A 14,817-nucleotide genomic window follows, 5' to 3' on the forward strand; every position below is an offset into this window, starting at 1 on the left:
ACTTGAAATCGGTATTGCCATTACCGAGGTAAGTTTCGTCCCGACGTTTTGGAGACGGCGCCGTGGCGGGCGTCGTTTCCGTCGATAGCGACGTTCCTGGCCGGAGGATTCGTTTCTTCGACGTCTCCGTTGACGAAGCTACTTCGGACTTCCCCCCGCGGCAACTCGAACGAAGTCAGTCAGCGAACTTTCTGTAAAAGAGAGACGACGGAGAATATTACCTTCCTCGAGCCAGACCGAGATATTACTTCTGCCAGCCCGAACCGATTCTCCGCGAAACTTCACGCGTACTTATCGTAAATATACCGGTACAACCGCGAATCCCACCTATCCGTCTCCATTCTTCGGATACGTACCGACGTGACTAGCAACGCACCGGAATCCCCGAGGATGCTCTTTCGAAACCAACCCCCTCGGAAAAACGAATTGACAATTTACAGAGAATTTACAAGTCCATCTATGAGAGGAAGAGAGAGAAATCGACGAAAGACTGTAATCGACTTCTTTACCTCCTACACGTTGTTTGATACCAAACTAAGTGTCCGATAATAATCGTAAAGTAAAAACTGTATCCTTACTGTATGTTTATAAAAATTATTAAGACTAAATATTTCATTGAGATTGTCAGAAAATATTTTAGATATCTCCGAATGAGATCTACGAGACGTCTCGAAAAATTTGTCGCTTGGGATATTTAGTACAGATTAGAAAGGAATATTTAAAAATTATTCTGCGCTACTGAGGTTGTTTGGTTTTTTTAATGCTTTAAAGGTCTAGTAGGTTTGGAGGTAGAGGCTGAGTTTCTTCTAATAATGTCATTCGTTGGAAGCGAATTCCTCTTCTCTCCTCTTCGAGCCTTGAACGCGTTCCGCACATTCCGAGCATTCTGCGGTTCACTTTCTCAAATTCCTGCCTCGTGTCCTGTCCAATCCTTGGATTAAATCCGACGCGGGGTTAGGATTCCGTCCCCCGTGGAAACTCAATATTTAGACGGAGTTTACCACAGGTTGTAGCAGTATCCGAAGGGTCCTCTGAACACTTTGGACCATTCCACGATCAACGTTGCGGCTCGTAATCTCTCCTCAGCTCCTACTGAAAACATCTCAAGCTTTTTCATTTTGTGACAGGTAATCGACCCTGACCCTCCTTTGACAGCGTTTCGTCTTTGGAATACATTTTTCTAAGACGTCTCCATTATAAACTGCTGCGAATCCAGATGTGAGGCAAAAAGTGATACATAGAAACTGTACAAACATATTGCAAATTATTACCCCGTTTTATCTTCCCTTTTATTGCTAGTTGGAGTCAAGTGGTCTAGGCGTCTTTCCTTTATCGCCCCGAAAACGCTCCTTTGCCTGAAAATGGAAAGCAAAAGCTGTTTTTTTTCTTCGATTTCGGTCCTTTATCCCTGGGCTCGGCCTTACAAGCTCATGGCTGATTCAAAGAGATTTTCTTTCCTCGTTCGGATTTTCTGTTCGTCCGATCAGATCCAAAGGAATGTCCGACTGAATCGAGTTAGCCTCCTTTGATCGTTCCGAAATTATTTTCTCTTTTACAAACCTATTCGACGTTCATGCCACGGGTAATTCGCCGGCGTCGTTTCATTCGGAGCATCGCCGTTTCCAGTCGCCATTTTACCCATTTTCCCAATGGATTCTGCTACATGGCAATGGACGATCAAAAATGGTTCTCTGTACTCTCGAAATCCTGTTTCATCGTTGCCTTTTTTCTGGAATCGAGGCTAACGAGACAGCAGAGAGATCAGCGTTCGTGTTTGAACGTAGGCTGACTTGTACTACTGTGATAGTCCGAGATCCACTTATGAGATTTTACGTTTCCTGCTATTTATTCAGGAGTTAGCTTCTGCTTTTCAATTATCTAGTATTAACTACCTTATTGCCTTCGTCTTGAATAAGTGCACGCAAGTTGACTGTTATAACATTCACTCCGAACATGTCAACTTTTAACCTCACCCTCTTCCGACGTCACATAAAATTCTGCGTCCAAAGGCAACAAACTCGAATAATCTAAATAGAAGTGAGGAAGAAGAAAATTAATTGCGGTCATGAAGAAAGATAATAAACATCTGATTAAGACTCTGAAACCTCGGCCGAGATCGCGATTTCTCCCGGGAGAAGTAACGTTTAGATATAAAATGATTACATTTTTTTTTTAATAATTTAATGAAGATTAAAGTAGGTAAAAATTAAATTGTATATTTTCAGGTCGATCCGGTCGTGGAAAAACGTGATTTGAAGGCTTATAAGGAACATCGAGTAAATGTAGTCTATGCACAACCGAAAATCGATAACAAAGCTCCGAAATTCAATCCTTACGATTACCTGAAAACGTGGAATCTCATCGAAGATGCAAAAAGAACAGAAGAAATCGACAAGGAGAATATCGCATTACTGAAAAACATTAACATCATTGTTCGGTGTGGGGTAAGTTCTTTAAACTTTCACCATAATGATCATAGAATTAATTAAGATCGAAGAATTAATTTTGTGAAAAAAATGCTTTGGCAATTCCGTTTTCCAACGACGCTGTATAATGGGAAACGCTTTAGCATCGCTTTTTTAGAACCTTTTTTTATCGACTTTGGTATAAAACTTCGTGACCTTCCTCCTCGCAATCTAACCTCCATAATGATTTCACACCTACAAAATTGACATTTTTCGTCGCTACCTGTATTCTATTAAAAAATTAATCTCAGGGGAAGGTGGACTGTTGGAATCGAAGAGTGACATTCAAGTCGAACGCTGAGAGCAAGGAGCCGTGGAATCGAAAAATCCGTCGAGAGAATAAGGAACTTCTGGACAAAATCCGTCTGATAAAAAGCCAATATGCGCTCGGAGATTTCCTGCGAGATTGGAAGAGAATCGAGAAAAAAGGAAAAAAGATGACAAAGTAAGTCTGGCAGGCATCCGGGGATTCTGAATAATTCCACTTTCGTTTTCCTTCTACGCGCAACTTGGAGAAAAAGTCTCCTCTCACTTTGAAACAAGTAACGTGCTAATAAAGGCCAGCACTCGGTGAGTGGTAACAAGTTTATAACCCATCGAGATATCTTAAAGCTTGGACATTAATCTATAACTTGTTGTCACGACAAATGCAGTATAATCGAGCAAAAGTTAATGAACTTATCCGCCGATCTAAGAACGGCAAGCTTCCTCCAACTAGTTCAGCAGAATATTCGCTACATCAGCAGCCACGCAAGCAGGCGCAACTGCTTCTTTCGTGGAGGAAATTTGCCACCGTATTAACCGACACGACAGACATGAAATGTTGCCAATACTACAAGTGACTAGCAACAGAAGCGGCAGTTCTCCCGAGGTGAAATTACGCTTTCAAAAGCGTCAAGTGTACGGCTGAATTAAAGCACAGAGTACCACGTCGAGTGCTTACAGGTGTAACGATACACGTGTAACGTATACAATGACAGCAAGGGAAACTATCTGATTTACAGCTTAAATAGCAACTACCGTTTATCGCGAGTGTACAACAGCATTAGGCGTACCGCAACTATTGGCGAGTATGTAGAAGACATCATTCATAATTTTAGTTTCACTGGTTGTATAGACTAGAACTAAGAATACATTTTTTTTTGTCTAATAATGAAATTTCATGAGCACCACGTTCTTTCTTAGGACCTCCATAATCACGTGCCGAATGATTCGATGCCCCCAGTTTGGAGAAACTTTTTATAAATATTCTGACGGTTTATGTATATACAATGACCCTTTCGTATCACCTTAACCCTTTCGTTACCTTGGACGAGATATCTCGCGACCCTATACTGGCCGATTAACGCTTTTGACGAGATATCTCGCGACCCGATACTGGCCGATCAACGCTTTTGACGAGATATCTCGCGATCCGGTAGTAACTGTATTTATTTCTTCCTTTTAGCTATACGAATAGAATTAGTTATAAAATATATTCATCTAGAATGTCAAAATATTAGTGCTAGAAAGCTAGATTATCGTCAAAAGCATTAATCAGCTACTACCGGATCGCGAGATATCTCGTCCAAGGTAACGAAAGGGTTAAGAAGACGTGGTCCCAAGGTTCGATCCTTTCTTCCAGATATCCAACCACGTGGAAGGAGCCCCGTTTCATCGAGCTGGAAATCCCCGGATCCATCCCGAAGGAACCTGGCCAGTTACGTGTTCAACGACCTCGATGTTTCTTCGATATTCTGATTGCCGAGACGAATCGGAACCTCGGCAGAATAGTTTTCGAGCTGTACTCGGACGTTCTTCCTCGTACGTGCGGGAACTTCGAAGCTCTGTGCCGCGGCGAGAAAGGACTCTCTTACAAGTAAAGGTCGTAGCCATCCCCGAAGGGAGCAGAAACCCGGATCCAGGGACCGTCTAATGACCCAGCTTCGTCCTTTGACTTTATCCTCGCAGAGGCACTCCCTTTCACCTGATACTCCCTGGGTACTGGTGCCAAGGAGGAGACGTCACCAAGTTCAACGGCAGCGGCGGCGCCTCCATTTACGGGGACTCCTTCGAGGACGAGAACTTTGATCTAAGACACGCGGGACCCGGAGTCCTGTCCATGTGGAGCTCCGGGAAGGACAGCAATAACTCCAAGTTCAACCTGACCTTTGCCAAACTCGTCACCATGGACGGGGAGAGGGTCGTCTTCGGCAGAGTCGTCCGGGGCCTCGGGAACCTCTACAAGGTAATAACGAAAGCATTATAATTCTATACACAAACATTTCCACGTAGACGTTGATTACGAGGAATGTTGTAATTCCTTTGATGGATGTTTACTAAAAAATTATTACCCCGAGGGGGTACTCACTCAGGAAATCATGGATTTTAAGGTGATACGGAAGTGGCGTTGAAGAGGTTTCGCCCGCTCACCTGTTGAAAAAATATTTGCGGTAAATCAAACAGGAACTTGCGCTCTTTTAACAAGGAAATTGGTTTAACAATGTCTAATCGTTATATTTATCATATTTCTTTCTCTCGGGGTATTCGGTACGGTGTTAGAGCGTGGTTGCGAGATTCCTTGGAATTAGCATAGAAGATCGATCGGGTTTCTCTTACACGCTGGACCGGTGACGTATCGGTGCGACCGGATGTACTTCCGGTAAAGCGCACTCGATATGCAAGTGCTCGTTACGCGGTGCCTTCCTCTCGGCCGGATTGGTTCCACTCTCGATTTACCCACCTCGGATTTGCTTATATCTACCATACTGTCCTTCCTCTCTCACCATCGCTTTTTGCAATTGTTACTTACTGCCGGCTAAGTCAATACGTTGTTTTCAGATCGAAGAGATGGGGGCGAAAAGTGGAAAGCCGCTGAAAACTGTAATCGTCTCTCGGTGTGGGGTGTTGTCCTGAAAGCTGCGAGATTTATTTTTGGTGGATAAAAAAGTGTCAATTAAGGGAATTTGTAGGTAAGTACCTATTTACCTCGGGAGTTTGCTGACAAACCTGATTTCTCACTATTTTTCGAAGTTAGTGCACGGAGCTGCCTGGAACTTTAATTCACGTATACGTACACTGCGAAAAAAAAAAAATTCAAACCAACACCAAAGAAATGAAACTTTTTACGGATAATTGGTTGCATTAAGTATTAACCGGTAAATCGTGCTTTACTGCCCTGTGTATTACTTCAAAATAGCCAAGACTTATATGCGGAGTGTGGAAACAACCACAGAAATTAATGAAGAAAAATATTCTATGGGTGAAACAATCCTACACCGAGAAAGGGGAGGAATTCTCAAAGAATACGAGGCTTTCACTTCGGTGCCCATTTAGGAATAAAAGATTATACCTGAAAGCCGGGGGAAAAAAAAATGAGTAAAGGGAGGAACCGTCGGAAAAGATCATCTCATCCTGCGGAGCGCTACGCCGAGGGAATTAAGAATTATAGCGCGTGAACGTGGAATAAAAATAAACACGGAATTCCGCTGAAAATGTTAGCTTCTCCTTAAAGTCTTATCTAGATAGGTGGTCATGAAAAGTGTTCCTATGAAAAAGTCGAAAGATAATTTACAAGCCCATAGCGCGTTCCGCGAGGCACACAATGCCTTTGCATCGCTCGTGAAACGTAACCGGAACATTGGCATAATGACACAATGTGCACCAATCTGCACTGTGTCGCAAGATTTACGTCAGATTTATACCAGACTATAATTCGACCCACGCGAACTCGATATAAATCTGGTATAACTGACACGCAACGTTAATCTTCGTCGTCACATTGTATGTACGCCGAATTTATGCTGCCCAAAAAAGCTAAGGTGTTGATATAAACAACAATATCTCCCCGTGTAAACGCGTAACCGTGTTCCGACACAAATGAGATGATTTTCTTTTTTTAAATCAGAAATAATATCGTAAATGATTACGTCTCCACCATACTTCTAAATCCGGGATTTATCGAGTCCCGTCTCAGTAAATCCGAATTTAAGTGTCGATCGAGACGCTCAGAATCGAATTCGCGCATTTATTAATGCTACGGAGACATGTGATTTACTGAATCCGGACTCGATAAATCCCGGATCTAGGAGTACGGTGGAGACGTAGTCAATGTATATTTAGCGCACACGTAATACTACGATGTACATTTTTATTGGCTTTAAAGCTTCTATGTATCCCTTACAATAAACACTGTTGTCTTTTTTGAATTTGCAATTTAATTGAAAATAAAATGATTGTAGAGTGAACTGTTGCGCCATCTAGCGTGTGTCACATGAGCCTTTCCTTGGGACTGGCCTGGTAACTTATCGGTTTCTTCTGTTTACAACGAATTCAATAAATAAGTTGATTTAGGAGCAAAAACGATATCTCAACTGCTGCTCGGAGAATGACAGAATATTTCTATAGCATTAAAATCTAGTTCTGTTTTAAAATTGAGACGTTTATGCCGTCCGGATATGTAAATCACATCATCATGTAAGGGCGCAAACGTCCGGCAGAAACTGCAGAAATGTGCTGCATCCAGTTCCGTTTTCAAGTAATTTACGTTCCGTACAAAATTTGTGGCGTAAGATATCTAGTAATTTCCTGCAAGAAGCTACGTAAATTACCTAGGGTATTTTACTTACCCAGTTTTGCCAATTGGACCTCACTCCAATTTTCAGTGTCCATGGAAAATAAGCTTCGCTGATTGGTTACTGCCAGCGACTTGCTGGGCTTTAGTAACTGGAATTTCGGCCATAAAAGTTCAATTTCTAATCATTTAACCTTTAAGCTTGCTTAAAATCATAATATTATTTTTTAACTTATCGTTCGGATGTGTGTATGCCATAAAAACTTCTAAACATATTACATTCAATAATGAGCTGTACTGAGTAAACCTTTTTAAAGCATGAATGATACACAACTACCCTCCTGCGAGATTTTGGGACAAGCTATACTAGAAATAGAAGAACCAATAATATTTCGGCGCATTTTACAAAATGAAAACATTTCTGACATTTGGAAATTTCAGCATTGGAATTTTGATGAATTGGCTGAAATATTTGGCGATACGCCACTGCCATTTCGGATAGGTTTTAATACATGGACAGAGGTAACTTCTATATATAAGATTAATTTTCTACAGAAAAAAATATTTAAAAATGAGTCATTATAAACAAATTATATCTTCACAGACCCCACAGTGGGAAACACAATGTAGTACGGAAACTATGACTTTACATCAATTTCTGGAGATAATCCGATCTAACCCAGATCCTAGCAAATGGTACTACTTCGATTATAAACACATGAAAGAATGGTTAAAGAACAAACCAGAAGTATTAACTTCCATTAATTGGAGTCCATTTGGTTTTAACAAGCACGGAGACGAGTCTACCCTTTGGATTGGAAGTAAAGGCGCTCATACAAATTGTCATCAAGATTCGTATGGATGTAATTTAGTAGCTCAGACTCATGGAAGGTAGCCAGATGGCAAATAGTTATTTTTAGCAATCCTTTTTTATTTTAAAATTGTACTTCTTATAAGACGACGTTATAAATATATTTTTTGTATTAGGAAACAATGGTTACTATTTTCACCTCAAACGGGTAATACTATGGAACCTACAAGGGTTCCATATGAAGAATCTACAATTTACAGTAACGTTAATTTCTTTTGCCCATCAAACAGTGATGTGCAGAGGATCTCGAGTTCGATCGAATCAGCCCAAATGGTGATACTTGAACCAGGAGATGTTTTATTGGTTCCTAGGAAATGGTGGCATTACGTAGAATCAATGGATTTAAGTATAAGCATAAATATATGGTTACCTTTAGCATCGGACTGTGAAGATAGATTAAGAGAAGCTCTTGTTAAATTAATCATGACAAAAATAGGAAAGAATGTTCCAACTACATCTACGGAACTAAGATGTTCTCTTTATCGTTCCATAACGTTGGTAAGTGATTATTTATTTTCTTTTATTATTTTTCCATAACACATGTAATTTAATGTGTATTTTCACAAAGTGCGGTTTATATTTTAAAACTGACAAACTGTTGTTTGTAATAATATACTGGCTATGTAATTAAAAAAATGCAACGTTAAATGAAAAAAGAAATGATATCGCTTACATTTCTTTAAATTTTAGGTGGAAGCGTGCATTAATGAATGTAAAGCAAGAGATGCATCGATACGACCTCATACTAAAAAGTATAAGAAATCCAAATGGACTGCACAAGAATTAGCAAAAGAATACCCAAACTGTATATTTCTTCTTCAAGGACTAGATAAATTAAAACTTGAACAGATTCTAGAATCTAAAAATAATCGATTTCCTAATATGAGTAGTAATTGTCTCTCAATGCAGTCAGAAACTGATTCAAATAATCTTGGTACAATAAATTCAAGTTTTCACAAAATATCGAATGCCATAGTGAATGCTTTTTGTCATCCAGAAGTTATCGCTAAAGTTTCTGAAATTGTCCTTAATACAACTGAAGCAGAGATTGAAATGAAATAATATATACATCTTGTTGATAAAATAAATATTTTTTATATTCAATAAAATAAATACTCTCTAGAATGTTTTTTCAATAACAAAAATTCGCAATTTAACCATAATTGTATACAAGTTGAACGGTTCACAAGGTTTTATGCAAATGGGAAATTATAAGCGGGATCTAATGTGCCTGATGTTTTTATTCTATTTAATAAAGTTCAATATTGAATTTACGTTGAATTCTCTTTAAATTTAAAATCTTAATTGAAATGTAGAAATTTACTTCAACTGTGTTAAAGCCAACTAGATAGTTACATGGTGCATTCAAATGACCAGCATTTTTGTTTACATGGTCTAACATAAGTAATTAATGATGTACAATTTTTAATCCGATCCAAAAATTTGTAATATTTATCATTGGTTAATTTTCAGTAAACATAAGCAGACATCGTGGCCCAATTTTGTTTCATAGGAAAATTAACTAATACGTTCAAAAGTAATTCAGAACATCAATGTTTATATAATTAAATGTTCCTTCAGAAAATTATAAAGTATATCAATGAAATTATCATTGCACCTACACTTACATGACTTACAAATTCGGATGATTTTTTACATTCGATTTAAATATACAGTTTAATTCTATGAGTCTGTTTAAAAATTAACAAACAATATAGCTAATATCATACTGCATTCTAAACTGGAGTTCTATGTATATATGCTGAATAAATTTTTAGTTCAGTCCATTATCTCCATTGCATTTGTCTTTGTCCTGTAAAAATGTTCTAAATTCCTTATAGTCCTCTTACAATTACGATCTTAGGTGCTTTATTATTTTGTTTATCACTTCATGTAGTTCACCCGAGTATAAAAATACTCATCAAATGGAGCCCAATCCTCCGTCCAAAATATACCTTAAGCATTAGATTGGTTCATCTTTAGCACGTTTGACGTTCACTTGTGGATGCGAAAGAGGATTATAAATAGGATCTCCATCTGTTGCCATTCTTCCAAGCCACGAAAATATGATGATAATTCCAATAAAAATAAAAAATCCAATTATAGCAATAGTTGCATATCGTTTATACAATGAACCTGAAGTATTTCTTCTACGTGTTGGTGGTCTTGTTATGAGTTTCCACCATCTCAAGAACCACTCTATCGCTGATTTTCGTTGATATTTGTTCTCATCGTGATCAAATGACACTTCCTTTGGATCATCATAGGCTTCAAATACCTTTCTAGGTGTTTGACTCGAAATTGGAAGCGATGGTTCCATATTCACAACAGAGTAAGGAGGTCCTAATTTCTGACTATTCACATGGACACTGTTTATATTAGAATTTGCAAAATTCACGTTACTGTTTGATCTTGGGGTAGCAACTGTAGGACTGGAAGTAGATGTCAAATGATTTTGATAAAGAACTTCTGTTACTGGAACCTTTCGTTCTTGTACAGGTTTTTGCTCTCTATCTTCGCTGAGCTGGAATTAAAAGGAAATTATATTATAAAAGTATTTCAAATGTAAAGTTATGCACCATCATTTTATACATACTAGCGGCAAACCGAGACCAGCTCTTGCCCAATTAACTCCAGCCAGTTTCTCTCTTAGTACGTCTGCAACTGGGGAAACCAAGTTCGATTGAGGGAATATGCACGTTTGACAAGATGGACAGACGTAACCTGCAGGTGCAGTCGTAGCTGGCAAATTTCTAGCATAATTGTCAATGCAAACCCAATGATAAACATGGTAACAAGTCAACCTAACACAATCGCCATCACTTAAATTCCCAGAACACAGGACACAAATCGGACTGTAATCACTGTCTTGAAGCCATTGTAGATATGATTGGACAATACACTACAAAGATATAATAAGTAATAATTAATTAACAAATCATAGGTGAAATTATAATGTGTTACACTTATTTATATTGTACGTATTTCAATACTTATTGCAGATTCATTAAATTCATCCTACTAAAATGTGACATAGCTGACGATTGAAAATAACATACAACTATGTATACAAATTAATAATGTACGTTCAACTTAAGAAATCACAAATTCATGTTGTGGAATATTAAAAGAGGTGTCTTACCTTAGGATGATTTGTCATCATACAGTGTTCACAAACATTTACACAATGTTCAAAACAAAACTGATTAGTGACTCGCCTCTTCGGACATTTGCACAATCCCATTTTGAAGTAGTACCGTATTGAAACGTAGTTAATTATTAAATGTTGTAAAATGTTTCGGTGCGAATATTCGCGAAAATAATTTATTCTTCGATTGCCGAGAGTAATAACATGCTAACCGGAAATTTGTTGACGACTGTAATCACCGCTTTTGGATGATCCACCATGTTCTCTCTCGGCCACGTCGCCTGACAAGACGACTCGGATCTAACGGAAACAACCAATCCGATAGTAACTAAGGGCGCGGCACGACCAATCATTGGTTCTTAATAAGATACAACGGAAAATAAGCGGCTGATATAAAAAAGACCATTTTTAATGACAATTATTTCATTGTAGTTATACCAAAATTAAATACGTGGAAATGAAAAATACTGTTCTATAAGTTGTTACAAATAAAATGTTTTACTTGGATATGACCTGTATCGTACACAGAATATACACCCAGTAAAATTTACAGATTTAGCCTATAACATTGTTCAATAAATACATATAAAATAGAGACTTATCTATAATTGTACTTACGTAACGTAATAATTAAAAGATGGATTCTATCAACAGAATTAAGAGTTCTGCTATAGATTCTTTTGAAATACCATTCTAGTGTACAGCATTCCATTAGAATTTTGTCCAAAAATGATGTTAATTTGATAAATTTTATTAATAGTTATCAGATTTCAATTACCATTTGCTACTCTCGAATGTTGTACCGAACCTTCACCTCCTGGATTGTAACGTGCCCGTGGCATAGAAAGAACCGGTAAATTAGACCCAACGTCAGAGTACCTATCTACGCGTTGATGAATTATCCAAATAGGAGGTAATACAAATTCACCGCAATCACATTTTGTTTGACTGACAAAATCAAAGGATCCTAGACGACAGTGACAATGTGGACATTGTATCTTCCCTTTGACCCAAAATTCCTGAAATTAAAAAATACACTTATTTTCTACAAAAGTACAGATACTGACATGTATCTCTACAATATTTATCCAGAATTAATATCTTTACATTATTCACAATATCTCTAATCCAATCTGGCATATTTTCTAAGGAAAGGAATAGAATATGTTCCCGTGTGCCTGTTCTGCAACGAAAATGCGTTGATCCGTCTCTGACTTCCCCATGACCAGTAAGCAGTGGCGTAGCTTCCTCGGTAAAAAGAATTTTACGACATCGTTTGCATTTAACCTCCGACACCTAAAACAAAAAATTATTAATATAATCTTCGCAACCCACTAGAGAACTATAATGAATCGCCTTTAAATTTGGCGCTTCCAATTCCTTATGCTTCATTACATATAGCAATGTGCAGAAGAAAACCTAACCTAAGCATGAAAATGTAAAACTACGGGATTAACCACGTTCTGATCTTAATTAAGATACTGTAAGTAAAAGACACAAGAACAATATTGTAGGTACCTATTTGAGCAACATTGTGCCACAATATGGAAGAATAAACAAGATATTTACTCACCCTCGCTGGCATTGCTCTTTTACGTGATTGTTCCAAAAGTCGGAGTCCGAAGGTGAGCCAATCAGCGCGGGAAAATTCAAAACAACAATGAAGAAACGTGCCGCGATTATTACTCTAAATAAGTACGAAAGTGGCTTTTATTTCTTCATTTGGATAGGTTCAGTCCACTATTCTATCTACAACGTGTACCTAGCGAAATCATGTAAGACTTAGATGTGCCCTTGAGCTCAGATCTAACAAGAAAACGACACTTATTTATCTAATATTGTTCTTTAGATTTTGATGGCTATTATGATATGTACAATGATTTCGGGCCAGGATGGTCGTGGTTAGACAGAAAACAAGATATATCTGATGTTGAATGGAATACCTGGATACCACTTATGTATAAAATAGGTCCATGGATCTTTGTGCACTGTTTCATCGGTCAATATATTAAATATTCATTCGGTGCAAATGTATATAAATTATCGTTCCTCTATTAATTACTATTATTTGCACTTATAAATTGAATCAATTTCTGTTATTCATATGTATATTTTTCAGGTATTATGTATATGGTACATTCTCATATCGATTCTATTCCTATCGTACTTTGTTGGAATAGTAGGAATGCTGTGCATGTTAATCCAGCCATGTATAGCATGCCTACTAACGGCATTCAGGAGCAAGTCGTTATCATGGATAATTCATTTGTCCTCCCTTGCATTAATATATCTAACTAAAATGTCAGACTCACCAGTGCAGTATTGGCTGAAATTAAATGAAGAGGAGTACTATATGTTCATCATTGGTATTTGTTGGATTCAACTGAGAAGCATTAGTTACAGCATTGATAGCATTGTAAATTACAAACATAAGAATCTGCTCGGATTCTTAAAAGAACTTTCCCAAAATGCTGCGTATTGTCTTTATCTACCTACATTATTCTTAGGCCCAGTCTTGTTGTACAGTGAATTTTTACAAGGAGTACGTATAAAATCTACCATAAATAACAAACCAGTACATAAATTTGAACGCACAATATATCATGTTTCTTTTGATTAATTCCGTTTTTTAGTTAGTTTTCTTACTATAACAGTTTAATTTATCTTCAGATTAACAAGAAATTTGAATCCTGGACATTTACAAGATTGAGCAGACTTCTATTCAATCTGCTTCGTTATGGCTTTTGGCTCTATTTTACAGAATTTGCTATGCATTTTATTTATTGTAATGCACTGCAATATCATCCTCAAGTAAGATGACCTTTTATTTTTTATTCAACCATTATTCATATCTTGAAGAATTAAATGTTTTTAAAGATATTTGTTTTGCAGATAGTTGAAAATCTAGATGCATGGGCATTTTATGGATACGGATATTGTATGGGGCAATATTTTTTGAATAAGTATGTTGTAGTTTATGGCATTTGTGGTGAAATAAGCAGAACAGACGGTATTGATGCTCCCGCAACTCCTAAATGTATTGGACGGATTCATTTATATTCTGACATGTGGAAACACTTTGATAGAGGATTATACAATTTCCTGATTAAGTGGGTTAAGAAATCACTATGATATAAATGCTTGGAATTATTTCTTTCCATTGAGTATTAAGTTTACCATAAAACTAACCATATTTATTATTTCCAGATACATTTACATCCCAATCGTAACTGAACTGACAATACCATGTAAAAAACTAGTTGCATCATTCTTATGCTTTGGATTTGTATTTCTGTGGCATGGGATGAAAATGTTTATTTTTATTTGGGCGTGTCTCAATTTTATAGGATTGGCAATCGAAGACACAGCAAAATCAATAGGGAAGTCCTTAAAGTATATTGAATTCGAGAGAAAATGTTTAAATTGGAAAAACACAAGACGTTTTCATTGTGCCATAGCTAGTCCTCTTCTTGCAATGTCTGCTATATCAAATTTTTATTTTTTTGCTGGAGAAGAAATTGGAAACATTTTTGTATACAGAGCAATTCACGGTACGTTCTAATGTTTTATGTTGTTACATTTCTTCTTCCACAAAACATTTTGCTTTCAGATCCATGGAATGTAAAAGTACTAGTATTATTTATTTTGCATTGCTGCTGTCACGTGTCCACCGATATCAAAATAATGGAAATTATCGGTTATGGAAAAAGTAATATTTAATCATGGCACACTTCGTAATCAATATATGTAAGGAATAAAATACCAGTGTAATTACAATATA

The 14,817-nt window shown here is 37.3% G+C and overlaps 5 protein-coding genes across 7 annotated transcripts; 3 read left to right on the forward strand and 2 right to left on the reverse strand.

The window, feature by feature from the left end:
* The first annotated feature begins 1,663 nt into the window (after positions 1-1,663).
* Positions 1,664-5,865, forward strand: LOC105695204 (peptidyl-prolyl cis-trans isomerase E). The gene is made up of 6 exons (XM_012416557.1): positions 1,664-1,693; positions 2,226-2,444; positions 2,717-2,910; positions 4,090-4,323; positions 4,416-4,692; positions 5,286-5,865. The coding sequence occupies exons 1-6, from the start codon at positions 1,664-1,666 to the stop codon at positions 5,358-5,360; spliced, it is 1,029 nt and encodes a 342-aa protein (XP_012271980.1). The 3' UTR covers positions 5,361-5,865.
* Positions 5,866-7,131: 1,266 nt separating this feature from the next.
* On the forward strand, positions 7,132-9,414 carry LOC105695391 (HSPB1-associated protein 1). 2 transcript variants are annotated; one of them, XM_012416916.2, is made up of 5 exons: positions 7,132-7,539; positions 7,622-7,908; positions 8,005-8,013; positions 8,119-8,386; positions 8,579-9,414. In XM_012416916.2, exons 1-5 carry the CDS (start codon positions 7,336-7,338, stop codon positions 8,948-8,950), a joined length of 1,140 nt encoding a protein of 379 aa, XP_012272339.1. In that variant the 5' UTR covers positions 7,132-7,335; the 3' UTR covers positions 8,951-9,414. The 2 variants fall into 2 exon arrangements, with proteins under 2 accessions (XP_012272339.1, XP_012272338.1); XM_012416915.2 differs by having other exon boundaries at positions 8,005-8,386.
* Positions 9,415-9,517: 103 nt separating this feature from the next.
* Positions 9,518-11,360, reverse strand: LOC105695392 (zinc finger protein-like 1 homolog). Its single transcript, XM_012416917.2, has 3 exons — positions 11,031-11,360; positions 10,485-10,790; positions 9,518-10,412 (listed from the first exon to the last, which is right to left on the reverse strand). The coding sequence occupies exons 1-3, from the start codon at positions 11,130-11,132 to the stop codon at positions 9,852-9,854; spliced, it is 969 nt and encodes a 322-aa protein (XP_012272340.1). The 5' UTR covers positions 11,133-11,360; the 3' UTR covers positions 9,518-9,851.
* A 151-nt stretch (positions 11,361-11,511) lies between these two features.
* On the reverse strand, positions 11,512-12,682 carry LOC105695363 (E3 ubiquitin-protein ligase RNF180). The gene is made up of 3 exons (XM_012416874.2): positions 12,610-12,682; positions 12,144-12,332; positions 11,512-12,055 (listed from the first exon to the last, which is right to left on the reverse strand). The coding sequence occupies exons 1-3, from the start codon at positions 12,619-12,621 to the stop codon at positions 11,807-11,809; spliced, it is 450 nt and encodes a 149-aa protein (XP_012272297.1). The 5' UTR covers positions 12,622-12,682; the 3' UTR covers positions 11,512-11,806.
* On the forward strand, positions 12,592-14,782 carry LOC105695362 (protein-cysteine N-palmitoyltransferase Rasp). Of its 2 annotated transcripts, XM_012416873.1 has the most exons (8): positions 12,592-12,661; positions 12,767-12,811; positions 12,886-13,067; positions 13,156-13,578; positions 13,707-13,847; positions 13,929-14,146; positions 14,244-14,587; positions 14,647-14,782. In XM_012416873.1, the coding sequence occupies exons 3-8, from the start codon at positions 12,906-12,908 to the stop codon at positions 14,754-14,756; spliced, it is 1,398 nt and encodes a 465-aa protein (XP_012272296.1). In that variant the 5' UTR covers positions 12,592-12,661; positions 12,767-12,811; positions 12,886-12,905; the 3' UTR covers positions 14,757-14,782. The 2 variants fall into 2 exon arrangements, with proteins under 2 accessions (XP_012272296.1, XP_012272295.1); XM_012416872.1 differs by having other exon boundaries at positions 12,615-12,811.
* Positions 14,783-14,817: the final 35 nt, after the last annotated feature.

This window comes from Orussus abietinus, unplaced genomic scaffold, assembly GCF_000612105.2.
Source record: "Orussus abietinus isolate OABI.00-Male unplaced genomic scaffold, Oabi_2.0 scaffold106, whole genome shotgun sequence".
Lineage (NCBI taxonomy): Eukaryota > Metazoa > Arthropoda > Insecta > Hymenoptera > Orussidae > Orussus > Orussus abietinus.

What these genes read in the sequence shown, in the direction of transcription:
- LOC105695362 (XM_012416872.1), top strand. Translation starts at nt 12,697, where the DNA reads ATGAAGAAACGTGCCGCGATTATTACTCTAAATAAGTACGAAAGTGGC. An exon ending in TTATACAATTTCCTGATTAA is followed by an intron (nt 14,147 to 14,243) that starts GTGGGTTAAGAA and finishes TATTATTTCCAG; the next exon opens with ATACATTTACATCCCAATCG. An exon ending in TGTATACAGAGCAATTCACG is followed by an intron (nt 14,588 to 14,646) that starts GTACGTTCTAAT and finishes TTTTGCTTTCAG; the next exon opens with ATCCATGGAATGTAAAAGTA.
- LOC105695204 (XM_012416557.1), top strand. Translation starts at nt 1,664, where the DNA reads ATGGCAATGGACGATCAAAAATGGTTCTCT. An exon ending in ACGATCAAAAATGGTTCTCT is followed by an intron (nt 1,694 to 2,225) that starts GTACTCTCGAAA and finishes GTATATTTTCAG; the next exon opens with GTCGATCCGGTCGTGGAAAA. An exon ending in GCCTCGGGAACCTCTACAAG is followed by an intron (nt 4,693 to 5,285) that starts GTAATAACGAAA and finishes CGTTGTTTTCAG; the next exon opens with ATCGAAGAGATGGGGGCGAA.
- LOC105695392 (XM_012416917.2), bottom strand. Translation starts at nt 11,132, where the DNA reads ATGGGATTGTGCAAATGTCCGAAGAGGCGAGTCACTAATCAGTTTTGT. An exon ending in TGATGACAAATCATCCTAAG is followed by an intron (nt 10,791 to 11,030) that starts GTAAGACACCTC and finishes ATATCTTTGTAG; the next exon opens with TGTATTGTCCAATCATATCT. An exon ending in CTGGTCTCGGTTTGCCGCTA is followed by an intron (nt 10,413 to 10,484) that starts GTATGTATAAAA and finishes TTTTAATTCCAG; the next exon opens with CTCAGCGAAGATAGAGAGCA.
- LOC105695391 (XM_012416915.2), top strand. Translation starts at nt 7,336, where the DNA reads ATGAATGATACACAACTACCCTCCTGCGAGATTTTGGGACAAGCTATA. An exon ending in GTAGCTCAGACTCATGGAAG is followed by an intron (nt 7,909 to 8,004) that starts GTAGCCAGATGG and finishes TTTTTGTATTAG; the next exon opens with GAAACAATGGTTACTATTTT. An exon ending in TTTATCGTTCCATAACGTTG is followed by an intron (nt 8,387 to 8,578) that starts GTAAGTGATTAT and finishes TTTAAATTTTAG; the next exon opens with GTGGAAGCGTGCATTAATGA.
- LOC105695363 (XM_012416874.2), bottom strand. An exon ending in TTAGAGATATTGTGAATAAT is followed by an intron (nt 12,056 to 12,143) that starts GTAAAGATATTA and finishes TTTTAATTTCAG; the next exon opens with GAATTTTGGGTCAAAGGGAA.